This window comes from Hoplias malabaricus, chromosome 8 (genome assembly GCF_029633855.1).
Source record: "Hoplias malabaricus isolate fHopMal1 chromosome 8, fHopMal1.hap1, whole genome shotgun sequence".
In the NCBI taxonomy this organism is placed as follows: Eukaryota; Metazoa; Chordata; class Actinopteri; order Characiformes; family Erythrinidae; genus Hoplias; species Hoplias malabaricus.
Window position 1 is genome coordinate 10,430,066 of NC_089807.1, and position 21,550 is coordinate 10,451,615.

At 42.6% G+C, this 21,550-nt stretch overlaps 1 protein-coding gene across 2 annotated transcripts in view; it reads right to left on the reverse strand.

Annotated features, from left to right (window-relative positions):
• adka (adenosine kinase a) overlaps window positions 1-21,550 on the reverse strand; it is a 160,264-nt gene that overhangs the window by 38,388 nt on the left and 100,326 nt on the right. For both annotated transcript variants that reach the window (XM_066678188.1, XM_066678187.1), the window contains exon 7: window positions 1,231-1,401. In XM_066678188.1, the coding sequence (XP_066534285.1) occupies window positions 1,231-1,401 (171 nt within the window). The remainder of the gene's footprint in view (window positions 1-1,230; window positions 1,402-21,550) is intronic.

The following is a 21,550-nucleotide window of genomic DNA, read 5'->3' on the forward strand; positions in this document are numbered from 1 at the left end:
TCCCACACACACACCTTCACCGACGCGCTCGTGCGGCCGAAACGAAGAAAGCCTCAACGTGTAAAAGTGTGCTAACTGTCTAATTAGGCGAGTTAAAACAGAAGCTGTGGTCACGTTGGGTTTTTAAGACGAATTAACACAGCTGTTCCAGCACTAAGAAGCCTAAGTGGAGGCTGGCTGATTTGGACCACTGGTGTTTAATATCTAATCAGTGGTTTGCGTGCAGTGTGCAGCAGCAGCAGTGCTGCTAAAAGGAGGTCCAGAGCCTGCTGCAGTGTTTCAGCCTGTCAGGCTCTCTCTCTCTTTCTCACACACAGCCTATCTGTCACTGTGTGCAGAAGAACACATATCCCAAACCTGGAAATACGAGGATTCCCAGAATGCTGGTTCCACGAGTGTGACGTAACAGAATAATTGAGCTACACTGTGTGTGTGTGTGTGTGTGTATAAACAGAAAATTATTACAATTTGACCACTTCAGTGTTCGACAATTCCTATTAATCACGCTATTAATCTATAATGTCTTACAAATGAGCAAAACACTATTTGCAATTAAAATGTGCATTGTTGAATTTTATCATGTGTACAGCAAATGGAGGGCAAGTCAAGTTTCTCCAGCTAATTAAAACTTGGCAAGTTTGAAACATAGAATTTGTCGCCATGCTGCCGTTGAATTGACTGCAGCCCTTCCATCGTGTATTCTTAAAACTGAGAGACTAGAATCAAGGGTTAAACTTCTGATGTTATCCACTGATGTTAGATGCTATAAAAGCCATTCATCTTCTGTTACTTCTTCATCCTGATCAGAGTTGCGCTGCGTCTGGAGCTCTCCAGAATCACTCATAAATCAATATCTCATTCCCTGAGTTATGAGCTATAATTTGGAGCCCTGATAGGTGTATTTAAAACCAAAATTCTGAAACTTGTGTTTGCAATAAAAATAAAAGTCACCCCTGCTTAATTTACTGTTTGGCTAACGTCGCTGGCTGGTAGTTTGCTTGAGACACCAAATACAAAATGATCTACTGCCTGTAGGCCATGGAGCATACGACGCCGCCCCCATCCCACCCCTCCCTATTTCCACTTAGAGTGTACACCTTCTAAGCTATTTGTTTCCCTCTTTACTTCTATATAAAGCCAATATGTGCTATTCCAAATGTACAGTTCATTTCTCAACAAGGCACAGCATGTACTGTGTACTACGTTATATTTTAATAGAATCTGACTCACCGTTTCATTGCCAAACAGGATGTCCACATAGGGCATGACCTTCATAAGGGACTCCTTAAAGACCTGGCTGATGAAGGGTGCAGAGAGATTCAGACTGAAGATCTTGTTGTTCTCAGATGCGTGTTTTGCCACCTTCAGGATTGACTCCAAGGACACAGTCAAGAAGAAACCCTGCAAGATAAATCAATGGTTTAGTGTTCGATCTCTGGCATAAATGTTTAAAAACTAATGGTTTAACAAGTTGGACCCTTAGCCCAAGTGTCTGCTTTCATTTCTGTCTTTGCACTGGAGCTCATTGGATTTATATAGCTAACAGAGAAGTTAACAAAGTCAAATCAAACATCGCGGCTTATCGACTAATTCTAGGCTAAGTGGAACATTCTGTACATTATATTTTTCACCAAACTATTCCTTCAATAACCAGGGCCAGTTGGAATGAAAGTGAGTCAGAACTGCAGTTTGCAGAGTGCTAACTGATCATCATAAGCTTCCGTTACTTGCTTGCTCCATTACCCTTGTAGCTTCAATGCTAGCTCCAGTACAAACCGGAGACACAAACTTCACATTCCAAACACGGCTTTGCTCACCAAATACATTTAGAGTAAGCTGAAAGTACCTCACGTTTGATTGCTTTTGCTGAAATATCTCTTTAAGACCATTTTAGACAGTAAGGCATGAGGCCCCACCATAAATCCACCCACATAAAAGAGAAAAAAAAAATCAGGCAGTGAAGGTGAACGCACTGCAGACACATTGTCTGGGTATCATTTTCAAAAATGAAGCGAGGTTTAATCTGGGCAGTAACGTAAGTGCCAAGCCCTGCATAAAGAGCAGACAGAGAGATAAGGATGAAAGCAAGCTCTGCACCTCAGGATCGCACGGAGGGTAAGAATTACGAGAAAACAAAGGAGGAAAGAAGCGCTACATGTTCTTCATCCGAAAGCAGTAAACATGGCTTAGCCTGATATAATGGATGGTATGATGAGGCACAAATAGGATTAAGGTTTTAGGAGATGAGAATGAATGATGACAAATGGAGAGCATAATTACAGCAGCACTTCCATCAGAGAGCAGAGAGAGTTCATGGAGACAATCCAATAAAACAAAGAGCACCTTGGCCAACCTCCTCACACGGGGAAAACAGCAAGGTCACCCCAGATCTCTGAAGAGCACTTACATGCCAGGTTCATGCCTCAGCTCACTAGGCTTGGGAACCAGAGGGAGCAGAAATAGAGCAGAGTGCAAACACAGAGAAAGACAAGTGTACTGGCTGCAAAGTGTGAGATTTAAAGGCAAGGTAGACGATTCTGTAGAACTAGTGTTCTCACCGCAAAACAAACTCCCCCCACACTGCGAGTTTGTGATCATTCAGAAGCTCTGCATCTTTTTAAATATAAATCCAGCGGTAGATTGTTCGGGATTGAGGTTTAATTTGAATTAATCTGAATTACCCCAGAACAGTAACTAGCTGTTTAGTTTGTGGCACTTTCAGGCTCCTAGTATGGAAATAAGTAATCTACCCGTAACAGCACAGATATGTCAATGTTACCCAATGATGGAACAGAAATAGAGCAACATCTTCAGCTACTATTTATATATCTCAATCATTCATACATATACAGTCCTTCAGCCAAGACATGATTGGTGCCCAGTTTCATTCTTTAGTGCTGTATTGAGCTGAGCATATGATGACAGAAGTACAGACTAAATGAAGGCTTGAACACTATGAGCTACTACTGTTTTAGCTGCGCAGGTTACTTTCACACTTTGAAATGGACAAGGAATTCTCTTCATTTTCACAGTGGTGAGCATATACTTCTGAAATGTTACTAAATTAGTCTCTTAAATCCAGAGTAAAACTAAAACAAACTCAAGCTGCCTTTGGACTTCCTCTCAACTACATTAATACTGCACTACATAGTGTCTCAAAATCTGTCTCTGTACTTTTTGTTCCTTAAATAGTTCACTACAGAATACTCATAACATATAACAAAGTGTAGTGTAAAGACAATGTACACTAAAATGTCCAATGTATACCATTTACAAAGCTGTATCCCAGAGATGGTAATCGAAATTACAAATGGTAATATTTATCATTTTTATTTAAATAAATACCAATGGTTATATCGGGGCGGCACGGTGGTGCAGCAGGTAGTGTCGCAGTCACACAGCTCCAGGGACCTGCAGGTTGTGGGTTTGAGTCCCGCTCCAGGTGACTGTCTGTGAGGTGTGTTCTCCCCGTGTCCGCGTGGGTTTCCTCCGGGTGCTCCGGTTTCCTCCCACATTCCAAAAACACATGTTGGTAGGTGGATTGGCGACTCAAAAATGTCCGTAGGTGTGAATGTGTGTGTTGCCCTGTGAAGGACTGGCGCCTTGCGCCCAATGATTCCAGGTAGGCTCTGGACCCACCGCGACCCTGAACTGGATAAGCGCTTACAGATAATGAACGAATGAATGGTTATATCAGTGAATTGACAGTGCCTACTTACGAAGTTACTTCACCATCATGTTTGACTGCGGCAGAATATGAACAGGCCTCCTTTTAAGAATAATTGTTTCCAAACACAATGTCCAGAAAGTTATCTCCTACTCTCATATCCTTGTCAGGTCACCAAGTAGCAAATGCTATAAAGTGAATAGTGAATGAGTAAACGAGTGAACCATTCTGAACACAGCATGTCTTGACTTGTTAACTACATTAGGGCTAAAGGGAGTTGCACACTTATTCTTCAGTTGAAGAAAGAAAATAGAAGGAAAATAAATGAGCTGCATCATGAGTAACAAGATAAATGGCTGTCAGGGTAATATTAGGCACCACCGTTACTCTCCACATGCCAGACTGGTGTTCAATTCCTGACCTGGGCAGGAACACCATGCTACACCAACAGTCACTCTGGATTAAAGTGTCTGCCAAATGTCATCAGTGTAAATGAGCAGTGTAGATGGAAGCTGACTGGCAGGACCATGTGAGTATAAATGTGCTAGCATTTATAAAAGGCCCTGCCGCCCACCCCAGCAGCAACACCGCTGTTAAAACAACGTTAAAAACTGTATAAATTAACAAGGCAGAACCTGAAACTTTATAAATGTGCACGGTTGTAAAACCTTTCACACACAGAATGTTCCTGAATATATCAGACATTGTGTGCTGAAAGAACAGCCCAAAAAGAATCCAAAAGGGTGGTGTGATTTCCCTCTCGGTTGCTTAGCATGGCCTGAGCGAGCTGCCTGGGCCCAGAGAGATGGCTGCTCTCCAGCCCTTGTTCTAGGAGGAGGGAAAGAAAAAAAGAAGAAGGGAAAAAAAAAACCATGCTAGCATCTGATGAAGTGGAAAACAAAGGTCTTGTCTGGACTCTTCTTACTGAGAAACAAGAGAGGCTACTCGGGCCATTGTGTGAATGAATACGAAACAGGTAAGGAAACACCTCCACGTTTAAACCTGAAACCAAACAACCTTCGATACAGTTCATCTTGCACTGAGAATTATTCAGAAGAGAGAAAGAGAGCAGGGGTGAAAAGAGGGATAGGGGGAGGGGAGAGAAAGGAGAAAGAGAGAGAGAGAGAAAGGAGAGAGGGAGAGAGAGACAGGAGAAAGAGAGAGAAGCAGACACAATGGACTGTGTGAGAGAATGAGCAAAGGCTACATGATGGTGAGACTAGAGCTTTTACAGAGGCTAACACAGGCGCTCTGAGAACACTCCATTAAAACAGATGAGGCTTTTGTGGCTGAGAGTGGAAAGAAGAGAGAGGTGACCTTCATGTGTTTAGTGTGACTGTGTCAGCTATCGCCCTGTTCACAGGAGGAATCAGAAACGCTGTCTGGCTGCACAACCATTCAGGGGCCTGCAGCATAATGTGCTATGTGGGCGAACATTATGTGAAATATCTGCATTGTTAGTAATAACAAAATGTCCTCATTTTCTCCCCGAAGTCTGTAATATAAAGCATGCCACTGAAAACCTCCACAAGGCTGTCATGGAAATTTATGGGAGCTGAAACCTATAATATAGCACATAAATATGTCTTGGCAAAGACATCATGGAGATGAGCTCTTGCAGTGCCTCAAGAACCACAATCAGTACATGAGCACACATCGCCGAACGCTTAACTATCATCAAAATATTACATATTATATAAAACACGAACTTAAAACCAACCAACATTAATTTGTTGAATGTAGTATTTTAGAACAGAAAGGTAACTGCTGAAGTATTTATGTAATGCTTAGGGTCACTATATTCAAAAGTATTCATTATGGCTGATCTCATCAGAAAGGAACAAAGCTGCTGGGGGGAAAACTTGTTAAATAAGTAATTTAAAGAACTTATGAGCTTTAATTAACTTTGTCCCTTGGCTCAATTACAGTTCTATACATTTATCTCAGCTATAAATACACTGATTCCCTTCTTAGAAGTCATGCATGGTGATATTGGAATCATATCCGCATCCAAAAGGTACTGGGTTTTTTAAAGATCATCTGTAACAGGCCAATGCTTTGATCTTGCTGAAGTGAAACTGATAATCGAAGACATGTATTTTCTGTTGAAAGAAGACTGGGTGAAACAGACTGATGGCCATGTGGGAAAGTACTGTTTGGTTCTGATTCTTCACCCTCTGATGGTGTGGAGAAGCACAAAGGCAGTGCTGAAGTGCTCCTATTCCTCTGTTACTGTATTGTTGAATAGTTACACTGCTAAAATCCACTGCTATTTCTTTGTGTTTAATCCTTTGCTTTAAGTAAACGTACTTTGATTTAGTATTATTATTATTTTATTAGTTTAAATTTATATATTGTTTATCTTGTTAAATTAAAAAAAGAGATGTTTAAATCTGTGACCAGACTATGCCTCAAGTCCTAACAATTATCTCCACTTCAATTTCATTTTATTGTTTGCATACAATGCTAAAATGTTACGCAAATAAATGGTACCTTTGTTTGTAATATTAATCTGGGATGTCTTAACTTCATTATATAATGTGTACATCTGCATTTGTAGATACATGAATAATGTTGGATATCGTATCGACGCAGAATTCCCATATCGTTACATCCCTACCTTCATTTATTAATTTATTCATTCACAATCTGTTCAGGGTCGTGGTGGGTCCAGGGCCTGCCTGAAATCATTGGGCGCAAGGCAAGAACACACCCTGGAGGGGGAGTGCCAATCCTTCACAGGGCAACACACACTCATCTACGGACACTTTTGAGTCGCCAATCCACCTACCAACGTGTTTTTGGACCGTGGGAGGAAACCGGAGCACCCGGAGGAAACCCACACAGACACTGGGAGAACACACCAAACTCCTCACAGAACTCACAACCTCCAGGTCTCTGGAGCTGTATGACTGCGCCACCGTGCCGCCCCCCTACCTTAGAGGACTGAGATAATAAGCAGGATTACATTGCCTTATGTTATACTGTTTGACAGCCAGAATTATTGACTGTACTTAGAAAATGTCAGAAACCACCTACCTTTTACATTTCTTTCAGAATGAACATTTAGTACAAGTTACATATTTCTGAGAAGATGAGAGGAGAGGACATACTGGACTATAAAAAGAATGAAATGGCAGATGCCTGCAAGGCATGGTACAGCACCAAAACTCCCACTATCAGTATTTAAGAGGTTTCACTGGAAAAAAAAATGCACTAGTGTTTGTCCAGCCTTCCATTGAGATAAGACAGCTCAGAACTATGGGTTAGAAGGGCTGGGTATCTGTTAGAAAATCACTTCTGAGAAAAGGAAATAGGCAAAAAAAGAAGAACATTTGCAAACCAAAGCAGCTGCCAGTCTTCTCGGAACAATGAACTGGCCTCCCCAGAGCCGAAAACTGCCCAAATCAGTGAATGTGCTGTGGATGATTTGGTTAATTATTTTTGAGAAATTAATAACTTGCTCTTAAAACATACAGTGACAGAAAATTAAATAAATGAGTGATGGGCTCAGATGTTGCCTCTGTACTTTAGTTATGAACTTTACTATGAAGCAACAATAATTATTGGCAGCTGTGCGATGAATAAACATGACCAATCCACCAAGTTAAGAGTCAGACTCATCTCTGTAGCTAGTACACCACTACTAAACTTTGTCAGAAAAGCTTCAGCAGTGGCCACAAAACTCTGTAAAACTATAAAGTCACGGAAGACGTCTCAGGAGACAAACATTAGGATGGTTACACAGGACTGGGCCCAATGGGGTGTAGAGGAGGTTTGGAGGCTGCCAGTGCTGAGCTAATGGTCTCTATACGAGTGTGCCTGTGTACAGTGTGTGTGTGTGTGTGTGTGTGTATTACTTCCATCATTAGCGCACCTCGGCTCTGATGTGCGAGCATCATGTGGGAGAACAGCCCCCTGCATTATTGTAACTTTAATGTTGGTGTGTTTGAAGTTGGAGAGATGGCCAGAGGGAGGCTGCTTTAATGGATGTGCAGTTCTCTTCCTGGTTGAACCCGACTCTGCTGGCTCCGGCACTTCACAGACTTGTGGGGAGGAAGTGTGGAGGAAGTGCGGAGTGGCAGCGCTGCTTTAGAACCACCGCGTACCGTCTCTCTCGCTTTTCAAAAAGTTCCTCTAGTCTCCGGACATCCACTCAAAAGGGGAAAATAGCCACCCAAACTCCACGTGAAAAGGTCATCAATGACTCTAGCGGACACTAAAGGATCATTCATGAATTAGTGAGGACTGTCACCTAGAAAAATGCATCTGTCAAGAGAAACCACTTGCTGATATGGGCCTCTGTCTGGCAGAACTCAGCTCTAGTTCACTCCAGCCCTTAAAAACTTACCCTTGATCCAATATGGTGGCTTTCAAGATGGCGGCCATGTCCCGGACATGAAAAGGTATTGCGACTTTTGACTCACCCTGAATTACTTAAGGTGAAACTGACTCTGAATACTGGAGAACGCTTAATTTCCATGAAAGTGAACATAATTAAAGTGGTACACATCTAAACAGCTTAAGTCACAAATGAAATTCTGTGGTAAATCAAACAGTGAATAAAACAAACAAACAAAAATATCTTAAATGTCAACCATGAACAAGCTGCAGTCAACTTCTTACTCAAACATACCATTCCAAATTACGTTGCCATTAATTCCAGTTTTACTCATTCATCAAAAATGACTAGAAGATTCACGGGATGCAGTGATGGTGAAAAATTAGTCATAAGCCGAAGCATTTATAGTCTAGAAATGATCACATCCCAACGAACTGGATAATTATTATAATAACAGAATAATGGAGTGTAGGCTTTAAGAGGATAAACAGGCATTAGACATTGATGCTGAGGGACTAGCCCTTTGAGGCCTGGTCTTTGGCTGCTCTGACCCAAGCTGAACAGTGATGAGGAGATCTCTCTCTCTCTCTCTCTCTCTCTCTCTCTCTCTCTCTCATCCTGTCATAAGCAGACTTTATCTCAGTAAGAGTGCCGCTGGACAGATCGATATGTGGAGCGCTCGCGGCTGATTGCACCGACCTGACACCTGGCTATCATGCTAGCCATCTTTAAAGAGTAATGCACTGCTGGCACTCACTTCCGAACTGGATGGAGTGGATGATTGTCATCGACAAATAGAAACATACTGGGATAGAGAGGAGTATTGCCGGCTGCCGATCGGCCGATTCAATCGCCTGGAATAATCAAGAGATAGAGGGCAGTTAGGTGGAGTTAAGTAAAGATAAGCGACGGCTAATGGGCTACTTTTATAGTTAAGGAGTGTAAAACAGCATTGTACAAAAAAAAACAATATGACCGTCCTATTTATTTATATATTTATTAATTTTTTTCTTCACCCATGAGCATATTTTCCATTTGGCTTCATCTTGAGCGAGTCAATTAAAGCAATAAAACAGATGATAAATCCATTTTAATGGAGAGGAGCAGCAGGATTCAGCATACCAAAGGCTCGGAGGATCTGTTTGATGTTCAGTGCTCATCTGACTACACCAGACTCCTCACAGTCCACGCAGCATCTGGTTCCTCTTTTGCCCGTCTACAGAAACATGTTCTACAGGGCCTTATCTAATACTGCTGAGCTTAATGGCAAAGAGCCTATGACATGAAAGCCCTACAGTTTGCCAAGGCTTTTAAAAATGTACCCTCCTCCAACCTACTGCTCAAAGTCTGACAATCAACCCACTGGGCCCCATCAAACATATCCATCCAAATAAAAAAGCCACGAGGCGAAATCTGCAGTCGATTAAGAGATACTTCCATTATGTGCCAAACAGAAACGTCCACATCAGGTCAGGGCAGGCAGCAGCGAAGCAAAGGATCATGTTATTAAAGCTTTAACCTATAATAAGGCGCAGCTTTGTCCACTCATTGGAGGTGACAGTAATTACAAAATGCTAGCAGGATAATAGCAGGTCAGTGAGGTATTAAGAAGGCAGTGGAGGCGCTGACAGTAACTATGATAACTGTCACAGGTTTACACACAGGTTCATCCACTCAGATTAATCCTCAGAGGAAATCATTCCATCGCACACAGCTGCAGCAGACACAGGTAAAGCGTGTCTCATCTATTAGATGACTTAAGCGCCATCCTCCAGAGAGAAGGAGACTATTATATTCATTTCTAATAGCCATAAGGGTGGGGGGGAAGAGAGGGAGCGAAGGAGAAAATCAATTTTCTGAGGAGCTGACATACTCCTCAACCTTAAAAATGACTGTGTAAAGAAATTAGACACTAGAAAAATATGTAATCAGCAATTTAGCTATAATGTCCATAAATAAATAATCAGCGCTTCCATTAACCTGACATGTATCTGGGCTGCGGCGCGTGACGTGATTAGCAGCCCGAGCCAGGGCTGCTCACGCAGGCGGTCCATTAAAGAGAGCCATCCGTCCTCACACACTTCCTACCGCCACTTCAGGTGGAGTGTGTTATTCTGCAGCTTAGGGGAGGCAGGCTCAGAGCGCTCATTTGCAGTGCCATAAGACAGGTCGTAATTACGCTCACAAAGCGGTGCATTAGCCGCTGGAAAAAGGCAATAGCAGGAGAGCCCCAAAACCTGAGGCATTAACCCTATCAGCGGGTTAACCGTGATGGGCACCGCAGTGCTAACAGGGGGCCGCTGGGTCTGCCATAATTAGAGGAGCTGGATTCCTCCTCAGTCAGAGAGATCAATGGCTTATGCCCACACCTAAGCTGCAGCGTTCATCTAATGTGCTGAACAGCACTGAAAAAAATAAAGAAACATATAAATCAGCTACAGGAAAACGAACCAGTGAAAAATAAGAACCAGAGGCTATTGGGGCTAGTGTGTTTAATTAAAATTCTCAAATGTCTGTGTGCTATTGTGGTATTCATTTCTTCATATAGCATTAAAAAGCTTAATTTGTTTAAAATCCTTCACCATACTCAGATTTTGTCATCATTCTCTCATTTATTACTTTTTCAAACATCCATTTAATAAAAACAATATCAAACTATAACATTGGGTGATATGTTATTGGCAAATGCTGATCACATCACATTTCACAAAGACTAATGAAAAGGCAATGGAATGGAAAACGGTGACACAGATGATTCTAGAGAACTATTATTCTCACTGCAAAACAAACACCCCCACCACTGCGTGTTCATTCAGGAGCGCCATGTCTTTTAAAGTAAAGTTTGAGTGTAGCCTGTAGTTGAAGCTTAACTTGTACATATTTATTCACTGATTGAATTACCACAGAAACTCATTTGTAACTCGAGCTGTTTAGTTTCGTAGCACTTTCAGTCTGTGTTTACTTTCACACAGTCTCTGGAATTTGGAGTCAGTTCCACCTCAAGAACTTGAGCAGGAACAGAGCAAAATGCTCATCATTTTTCATGCTTTTCAATGTTCTGAGGTCTTTTAATTGTCCAGACACCTGCAGATCCCATGTCTTGTTGTGTACTTTACACCTCCTTTGCCTAATTACACATTGGTTACCATTATTGTCCAGTATTGATCATTGAACACCATTCGGACGGAGAACCAGAGCACCTCCTCAGTCACTCGTTTACAAGCCGCCGAGCTGAAAGACGGAGACAAACTGATACCAGGCCGAACAACTTTCTCAGCTCACTGCTCAAAGTTATGAATGTCTGTAACTCTACACTAATGTAGAATAAACTGACTTCAGTCCTGCTCTGTTTCTTATCTGAGAACATCAAAACACATCTGTCTCTTGGCCTCTTAGAGATGTTCATTTTCAAAAGGGATGTATAAATGTATAAAACACCAATAAAATAATACGGATTATGGATTTTCAGGATGGATTTTTGTTTTCAGAAACACAAACTACTTCTCAAAGCCTGTTAAATATTTCTCGAGCCAGCCCTAGAATTCAAAGAAGCCACACAAAACAGGTCTACGGCTCAAAGCTCTGAGATGCCAGCACCAATTCATATAACAATTTATTACGTACTCATGATTCAGATCCTTAACAAAACAATGGGAATTAGGAGTGTGTGCAATGCTTGTGTTTTCTCTGCTAAACGGCCTCCTGTTACCCTACGTGACAGAAAGAAGAATGTGCAAGCGATCACAAAGTCGAACAGGGAAAGTAAACAGAAGAAAAAGAAAAAAAAGAAGGCGAGAGAGCATTTTCTGGGACTTTTGATGAGAGAAACATTTTTCAATGTGTATCGCAGCATGGGAGTGAGTGCATGAGACAGATTCTTTAGCACACAATTAAGAGCTGCTAAAATATGGCAACAGCTCGCCTCCTCTTGTCATCCTGGTATAATTAGATTTTCACCTGCTGTTGGGACCAAAAAAAAAAAAAAAAGGATGCTTGATTCATTGGACAAGACAAAGAGGCACCTGACGCGGCAGCTCGCGCATCCATCCTGCCTCCCCCAGCATGGCAAGAGTTTGAGAGTTAAATTGAAAACGCTGTTGAAGGCTCGCCTGGATGAGTTGCACAGTCTGCTTAGCACATCAGTGTGGAAACAGATGCTACTTTGGGACAATGTTGCTGTCAACATGAGAAAACACAGGCAGATGTACGTAAACTGTTAATATAGCACCAACTTAATGCAATGATAACGCTGGGGAGATGATGTACACCCAAAGCAATGAAACACCAGTCAGGGCTCCAATGACACCTCTCCGACAGCTGGAAAAACGATCCCTGCGAGCATGGAGTCAGGCCATATGAGGTGATCTCATATGTCAGAATGACAGGCTGATAATAGGTGACTCTAATTTGTAATAAGGAATTAGCAACACAGCCAGTGGAGCCAATGGGGCCGCGTTTAATAATCGGCAAAAACTAGCACCATTAGCCAGTTTGTGTCTCAAAGTGCACAGGAAGCATTGCGTTATTGTCTACTGACAATCTGCACTGTTGAGAAGGAACAGTAGCGATGCCAAAAGCTCTGCAGCTAGCAGCCAAGTCCACAGCAGCAGACAATCTGGGCCCGCTGGATTTAAGTGGATACATATTCTACATAAGTCTCAGCCTTTCCAAAAGAGCATTAAGCTTATTAATCCTCCACACACACTCTCTTCAGGCTTGTCAAATCCCATTCAAACGGCACAGGAAACAAACGTGTAAACACATCCAGTGTAGTGTGAAGGCTGTCAAACTCAATGCATGACTTCAGTTGCAGCAGGAGCTTAACGGGGAAACAGAAGCCGAGCCGCAGCAGGTTTTCGGTTGCTGCGCGGCCGGCTGTGGAACGCTCTCTCTCTCTCTCACACTTGCTCTCTCTCTCTCTCTCTCTCTCCCTTGCTCACACCCCTCAGAAACATAAGAGCGCATGCAAAAGTGGGCCATTAATGATTCATGCCTGCTTAAATAATCATCTGACTGCAACTGTGGAGAGAGTCCCCGATGAAAACATCAACAACCACATCTCTTGTCAACGCCTAATGATGGAATTAAATGTGGGCAGGGTGTTTGATAACACCATCAGTCATTCATAAAGGGAGAGCCAGAAATGCAAATCATAAACACACACGTACATGCGGTCGGTCAACGGGCAGCTAACCTACGCTTGGATCTGAGCGTCCATTGTAGGACGTGCCTGCCAAGCCCATGCTGAGGGCCTGCAGTGAGCTCGGCCTGCTTTATATCACGCTGAAACCGAGCCCCTTTCTGAACAACACCACTCTCCCTTATGCCCTCAAACCATCAGGATTAACAAGTCAGGGAGTCGAAGAAAGCTGATATTTTTCCTTGCTCCTTGCTATTGTGAAAACTATCTGAAAGGTCATTATTAAATCTAGGTCAAGCTCCTTAAATGGAAAAGCAGGGCCGTGTGCGTGCGGCTGAGCTGGTGCGTGTTGATGGACCTCCCTCCTGAGCCAACTTGACATCCATTATGTAAACATTAAGGTTAGGGCCGCTTAGACTGGCCACGTTATGCGCGCTATAAAACAAAAACCACGCTAAAGAGCCAGGCCACTTCTAAACACCACAGTGCACTGCTGATGGAGGTCATATCAGGCCAGCACCCATTTCAAAACAAAGAGGAAATGAGAAGAGCAATGGAGCATGACATTCAACCTAAGATCTTTTAAAAGCTAAAAACTCCCACGGAAAAAAAAAAAAGAAAAACTCAAGCGTTCGCTCATAAAAACACTTTCAGAGAGTAAACAACATTAGTAGCAGTGCTGGGATAATAGCTCAGAAAAGTAATCCATTTCAAATGACTAATTAGGGCTCTCAAACTAGATCATTTTACTCACTCTCGATGTGCAATACTGTCATTCCTTGTTGTTCTCTACAATCCATGCAAATCTTCAGACAGTGGAAAGTACAAGGGGAAAACCCATTGGTCCTATCAGTAATTCATTTAGTTATTAAACAAAAATAAATAAATAAATCAAAATAGGTATTGATTCATGATTTTCATCCAATACATTTTTTGTAAGATTCAGTTAATGTTTCCTTATGGCGCTCCTGGTCTCCAGTCAGTTTGTGCTGCAGGGGGAGGAAAAGAAAAAGAAAATTCATATGTTCATACTCAGCCCTAGCTCTGCAAACAGGGCCAAATAACACAAGACTACTACAGTCAATCAGCAACAGGGGGCATTTCTTCAACATGGCGAAGTGGGAGGGGCACATTCTATGAAGCATGAATTTGGGAAGCGTAGCTTCTGAAGGTACACTGGTGGAAAGGAAGTGGGGGGTTCAAATATCAACAGACACACAATAACATCTTTAACCTGTGTCTGTATTAGGTAGCACACACAGGTAGGACACTCGTTAATGACCTGTACAGAGGAATTGTATGTTTCATATGCATCAGGAACGATTAGAATTTTTCTCTTAGAAACACAAATTATGCAAGTAATAATATTGAATATATTTAAGTCAATTCCAAGAATTTATACCGCAATATTAGAATATTATAAAAATGACACTATTATCTGTTAAGGGAGGCACAATGGTGCAGCAGATAGTGACACAGTCACATGGCTCCAGGGAGGTTCTGGGTTCAAGTTCCGCTCTGGGTGACTGTCTGTAAGGAGTTTGGTGTGTTCTCCCTGTGTCTGTGTGGGTTTCCTCCGGGTGACTGTCTGTGAGGAGTTTGGTGTGTTCTCCCTGTGTCTGTGTGGGTTTCCTCCGGGTGACTGTCTGTGAGGAGTTGGTGTGTTCTCCCTGTGTCTTCGTGGGTTTTCTCCGGGTGACTGTCTGTGAGGAGTTGGTGTGTTCTCCCTGTGTCTTAGTGGGTTTCTTCCAGGTGCTCAGGTTTCCTCCCACAGACCAAAAACACATGTTGGTAGGTGGATTGGTGACTCGGAAGATTGTCCATAGATGTGAGTGTGTGTACCTAGCCACTGTGTTGCAGTGCCAGTCACAAAGTCCAGACGAATAGAGAGGGTTACAGGAAGGGCATGTGGTATAAAACCTGTGCCAGATCGATGGTTGATCCGCTGTGGCGACCCCTGATGCGAGGGAGCAGCCGAAAGAAGAAGAAAACGACGACATCTGTTAAAGCAGTACTCTGTTTAAGAACAAGATTCTAAAATGAATATACACTTATGTCTGAAAGTTCATAGATGTCCCTTGGAGTTTGAGAATTCAGCTTCTTTAAGGTGCATCCATTGTGGTCCCATACAGCTTGTATAGTGTCCAGAAAATTGGGATGCTCTGGAGCAGCTGCACATGAGTATAAAGTCGCCATGGTTGTTGACACAAACATCCAGCATTGGACTGTGGAGCTCTGGAGTGTTGCAGCCCTATTCTGTACCGCTGGGATGAGCTGTATTGACTTTAACAATGCTAACCTAATCATCCAACATCAGAGTCTGACCTTACTAATGCTCTTTTGGCTAGATGTAATCAAATCCTCACAGAAACGTGTTCTAGTGTGTGGTTTAAAGATTTCCTACAGACTGATACAGTAGCAAAGTAGCACTCAAAGCCATACATGTCAGAAGTGTATGAGGAGCGGGTATCCACAAAGGTCTGTCCTAAAAAAGGGATAAAAGGTCCTCTATGATTATGGGCCCCAAAATCATAGTAACAGGTAGCGTCCCTTTCACACAGCTCCAGGGTCCTGGGTTTGTGGTTAGAAGAGGATGAATTATAGGTGGATAAGCTGCGCAAAAGTGTACATAACTATGTGTGAGTGACTGGGTTTGATGCCTTAGTGCCCTGTCCAGGGTGTCTTCACATCTTGTGCCCAGTGTTTCCAGGCAGGCGACCCTGAACTGGATGTGTGTTACAGACAATAAACGAATGAGTGTATACTTTGTGAGTTTATCTCAGAGTGCACGTAGCCTGGTCTTTTCTGCACTGTGTTATACACAGCCCCTTCATTAAACACAAAGAAATGAGAAGGAAACACTGTACTGCTCTCTCAGAGCTTGAAACATCTTTCAGGGCAAAGTGATAATCGCAAACACTGTGTGCATATCAGTCAATTGAGTAAATTAGGCCGCTTAAAGCGTGCTGTCTGAGGAGAGAGCGGGAGAGTGTCAAAGACAGAGAAAGAGAAAGAGGGAGCGAGAGAACTTGATGGCCCACGCATTCTTAGTGGGTGGCGGAACTCTTCCAGCGCCGCACCCTCTCTCTTTCCCACTCTCAGCAAGAACAGGGTTTCATCGGGACGCTCGGGCAATTATCCTTTCAAAAAGACACAACAGCAGCTCTTAGACATATGTAATTATGCAACATGTCCTCGCATGTTCTCCCACCTAGGGTGTTTTGGAAATGTAAGAAGACTCTTGTAATATTGTGATAACAGCCAATGATTAGCAATGCTGCTTTCAATTAAAATTCATCTGGATGATACTTACGCTGTTCTCACCTGGAATAGCTTTAAACAGGCAATCAGTAAGCTGTTATTACCAATCTTTTCCACTAATCACCCGTTCTGAATCACCCGCTCCTCATAAAAAAAAAAAATGAAAGCATTTGTAAGTCTATGACTTTTGGCAGCAGTAAAATAGGGTTCCTGTGAGAATCGGGATTCACAAATTAGGTCACTGTCATTGACCCAGAACATCCTCATTAATCCTCCCTATTTTGAGACGTGTGAAGTCTCATACAGAGTTCATGGAAATGACGACCTCTAGAACACGACGGCGTAATGATACCAGCTCAATGCCATTAAGGATTTTTGAAGAGAAAGGGCTGTAAAAAAAAAAAAAAAAAAAAAGAGGTTTGCCAGCGCATCAATGCGCTCAGCTCTCGAGAACAGCTGGGGTGATGGGAGGATCCTAATTACTCTTCTGCAAAAAAAATCTCCTGAAAGTTAACAGAATGTAATCGATGGAGAGGATTATTTTAGAGAGGCCTTGGACCTGGGCCAATAAGAAAGGCACACTGCACCCTGTCTCATCAGCAGCCCGTGATTGAGCGAGCTAATGGACAGACACACAGCTAAAGTGACACATTTGTGCAGCGGGGGAAAAAAAATGGATCAGGGATTGATCTGCCAAGGCCATGGTAATTAGAGAGTGGTGGCCAAGGCGAGACACTGTTTGCCCTTAGAGCCATCAGACATGAAGCTGTGGTGTACATCACCCTCGAGACTGAAGAGACTGAAAGCCAAGACAGCTCTCGTCACCCTTTAAAGGAAGGTGTCAAAGAGAAGCTTTAAAGGGCACGTGTCATAAAAAGAGAGCGTTTAAATAAGAGTTTGATGTAGTAAGTAAATACTGTTCAACTTTCATCATTTTTGATCATTAAACAAATGTTTGTTTGAAATTAACTTCTTTAGTGATGTCATAGACACATCTTGTTTGTTCTGTAAAGCACTGTGAGCTGTTGATGAATAGTGATTCATAAATAAATACATAAACATTGATGTTATATCTGCTTATTCAGCCTAGCATTTACCCTCCCCAGTTCACACCAAAGTCATAAGGAGTGTGTCATTCTAGGTTGCTTTTTCAATGTGGCCCAACACAGAGCAGGACATAAAAAAAGTAAAACAATTGGCTGGAAACTGGTGGTAAAAAAAAAAAAGAAGAATGACTGTTTGGGACATAAATGTCACATATGGACTGCAGTAGAAGTAAAAAAAATAAAAACAAAACAAGAATATGTAGCATATAGACCCTACAAAGAATAATAATAAAAAAAAACATTTGCAATCACAAAAAAGACAGCACGATAACCATCAAAAGCCTGTGGTCAAACTCTAAAGCATTTCATAACTCAGATCTGTAACAACAGCATGTGTGTAGCAGCTTTCCCTGAGGTCCACGGCCACATCTGACTCTGCGGAAGTGAATGTGAGTGGAGCATATGGAAGGTTGCATGTCTTGGTGCCACATGGAGAGGTGAACGTGTTTCAGGCTCTGATTGGTGGAACAGCTGGAGGATACTCATCCATGCCATACATTAGCTCCATGTGAGAGAGGGAGAGAACTCGTGGAGCCACTCTGTCTGTAATTGCATGGCTAAATGCTCTCTTCCCTTCCTGCCCTCTTCCCCTCTCCCTCTCTCTCTGCATCTCCCTCTGCCTCAACCAAGCGACTGCAATTGGCATAAGCCACTTAAGGCAATCTGCGCTGAGCAAAGTACAAAACCCAGAGAAGGCTTAAATTTACTGAAGCCTTGAGAAAGCGAGAGAAGTGTGGGGGGAAAAAGCTGTAGATTTCCTCATCTAGAACTTCTCAATCCAATTCTGGGGCTGTGAAATTTAACTTCCCTCCATTGCCCCCTAATCCCCCGAGGAATATTACAAAAGTAAATGAAACAATTTATTGATTCCACCATCTCCATTTGACTTTAATGGTTGGGCATTAAAAAGGCCGCTTTCAGAAGGACGTCTCATGAGCCATACGTGATATCTTTATACAGTTTAACTCAAAAGTCAGACTTTCAAAGCGTAAAAGCAACTGTGTACTCGCTCCTCCGTTTTTAACTAAGCCAGACGTGTCTTTGTGAATTAAGACTAAACACCGTGAACGCGCAGCCGTCGTAATAGATTTGCAGGGCTATTTCACTGCAACTGATTCCTATCACTTTAATATATGACTACATAAGACATAAAAGAGACAGAGTGCTTGAAACTAGAGCCATGGCAACATATTCTTCATCACCATAATCAATAGGATGGAGGCAGATAATGAGGGCCCCTCCGGAGTGGTCACCGGAGAGAGGATCGATTATCATGGTGGAAGAGCAGCGCACTGTCAGGAAGCGGATCCTAATGAGGGACAAACTCCGGACCACTCAGAGCACTGCTTCCTCCCGTAATAGAGTGCTCAATGAAAACTTCAAAGGCTCAATTCATTCTCGACATTGCCGTAAGACGGAGGAGACACTTAAAGAAAAAAGGGGGCAAGGTGGATAGGATGGTGAAGAGAAAGTAAGACACAGGATGAAGAGAGAGGAATAAAGGTGAGGAAAGGAGAGAAGAAGTGGGTCGGAGAGGAAGAAAAAAGAGAAAAAAGGATGTGTGCTGAGGTAGTGGGATTTTCTAAGGTCTGTAAGGCATGGCCAGGTTGAAAGAGGCAAAGGAATGAGGAGAAAGTTTGGAAAAGAAGTGGAGGGAGAAGCTTTCAATAAGATGAAACTTAAGTTGGGATAAAGCTCTTGAGAGAATGTGTGTTTGGTAACCATAGCGCTCTCCCATCCGAATAACAAGGCTGTCCTGAGGATACTGTAAATCTCTTTCTAATGAAGAGTGCAGTGTGCTGCAGAGAGAGAGGGGCACCTGTCTCCACGCGTTACACGCCACACCGCTGCCTGCATGAATGTGAATATGAAAACACGGCTGCTAAAAAAAGAATGGGGAGAAAAAAAAAAAAAAAAGACGATGACAACGACTTGTCCTCCTCTGCCCTAGTAATGACTTTCAATGGGAGTAAGAGCACTTAAAAGAGGAATATTTCCTCTTGATTTTGGAGCGCAGTCACATTGAAGCAGGCAGTGAGTTTTCTGGAGTGATAAGGGCTTAGCCAATGTAATCCTCACAGGCACTTGGCCTTATCGCTCCACTGAGGAATAGAGAAACTTCTCACCATTTTCAAAAGGCAACAGAGGTCCAAAGAGTAGCTTCCACTGGCATGGCTTTCCTCCTACTGCGAGACAGGAATGCTTACAATACAGTTCAGTTCCACAAATGAACATATGCAAACGCCACACCCCCCACCACACCAATCGAAAAACGCCGCACCAAAGAACATCTTCAGAATGCTAAATTGCTTACTTTCCAAGATATGAGCATCTATTCATGAAGTAGTACAGTAAGCTCAGTAACAGTGCAGCTGTGGTGCTGGAGGCAGGCCAACAATATCTCTTCTGCGATACGGGTGGGTCAATCATCACCAATTCATCAGGGCTCTTTTGGGGGCTCGAAGGAACAGGGCATCTTGACCGATGTATTACGTGGGGTTGTACCTTCACACCGCTGGCCTTTTGCATTAAATATTCAAGCTAATGCCACAAACAGCAAGGACAGGGTTTCCCCTCCGACACTCTTCGCTGGAATGGTGCTGCACCGAGCTGTAATAAACGGAGTGAGTGGGAGGCTGAGTTTGAGTTTGTTTCCTACACTTTATCAGCAGCCTTTACACGGGCCCATTGTGTGCTGAGCTCATCGCATCACTACCGCCCGTGACATTTTCCATTTTCAAGCACCAACATCTTGTTTTTCCAAATTCAATTGCAGCACTAGCAGGAAAATAAGTTAGATAAATGCAACCACGTTAGCCAAATGATGTGCAAATTGTATTTGTTCAAGGCTTGCACGATATTGTGTGAAGAGCACATTATGCGCCTGCTGTCGAGTCAACGGGGATGAGGAGTTCAGTGAAGGTCAGACACGGCGCACGGAGTGGGCTCCCGAATGCTCAGCTCCGAGATTCGCATATCAGTAACTTTACCATGCCCCACAAACAGTCCATCATTCTCCTGTATCTTTCTCGTCTTACAGCCCACAGCTTAAATAACAACCAAAACATGTTCCCCGAGGGAAGTGGTGTTCCTCACACACCCTGAATGCAGCCAAGCATTAATAGGCATGTCATCTATAATACATGTCCAGAGCCATGGCAAACTGTGGCATTCTGGGTTCCTTTAAAAACAAAACACAACAAACAAACAAACAAAAAAACAGCACAGTTTAAAGTGACAGATCAATGAAAATAAAATCATCACTATTTTAAAAGCCATTATCTGAGATGAGAGCTTTAAAGGAACACTATGTAAATTTGGTGTTAGTAGTATTTACTCCTGGGCTCCTCTTACAGTTACATCACTGTAAGAAATGTCATTTTATGTCACTGCCTGGAAATCTAGGCGTAGGGAAGGGGTAGTTTCCTACCCTCCTCTGAAAGTGACAGTTTAGTGCAACTTCTGCAGAACGACAGAAGCTCTGTCCTCTCTATTACAGGTCAGTGGAGCATCACAATGATGTTGAGGCTGTAATTTTTAAGGTAAGAATACTACCTAATGTTCCTATAATTTGGTTTATATATTGTGCATTATGATTTTTGTATTCGTATGCATCCCTTGCAAAAACTACTTCACTGTCAGAACAATACCTCATACCTCCAAAAGAGCACCCCGTGGTTAATTTTAATTGATACAAATCTTGCCAGTAAAGCGATTAGCGGCTGATAATCTGCTTCTTTTTTTAGTTTGTAACATCTCTGACGTGGTGACAATGAGCACTAGTGGTTTCATGCTCATACACTTGTGTATATGACACGTTAACATCACAGTCACCACAAGCATCTATAGCTTTGTATATACACTGTGAGAAAAACTGTGCTGGTACCCGCAAGGTTACCTTCAGTTAGTGAACATAATTGTTTTCTAAACATCACCTAATTCATTATGTTCTTTTAATTTACCCAGTTCTATAATGAAATTATACACATTCACCTCTCCTACTGGAGAAAGAAAAGAATGTAATATCTTTAGAA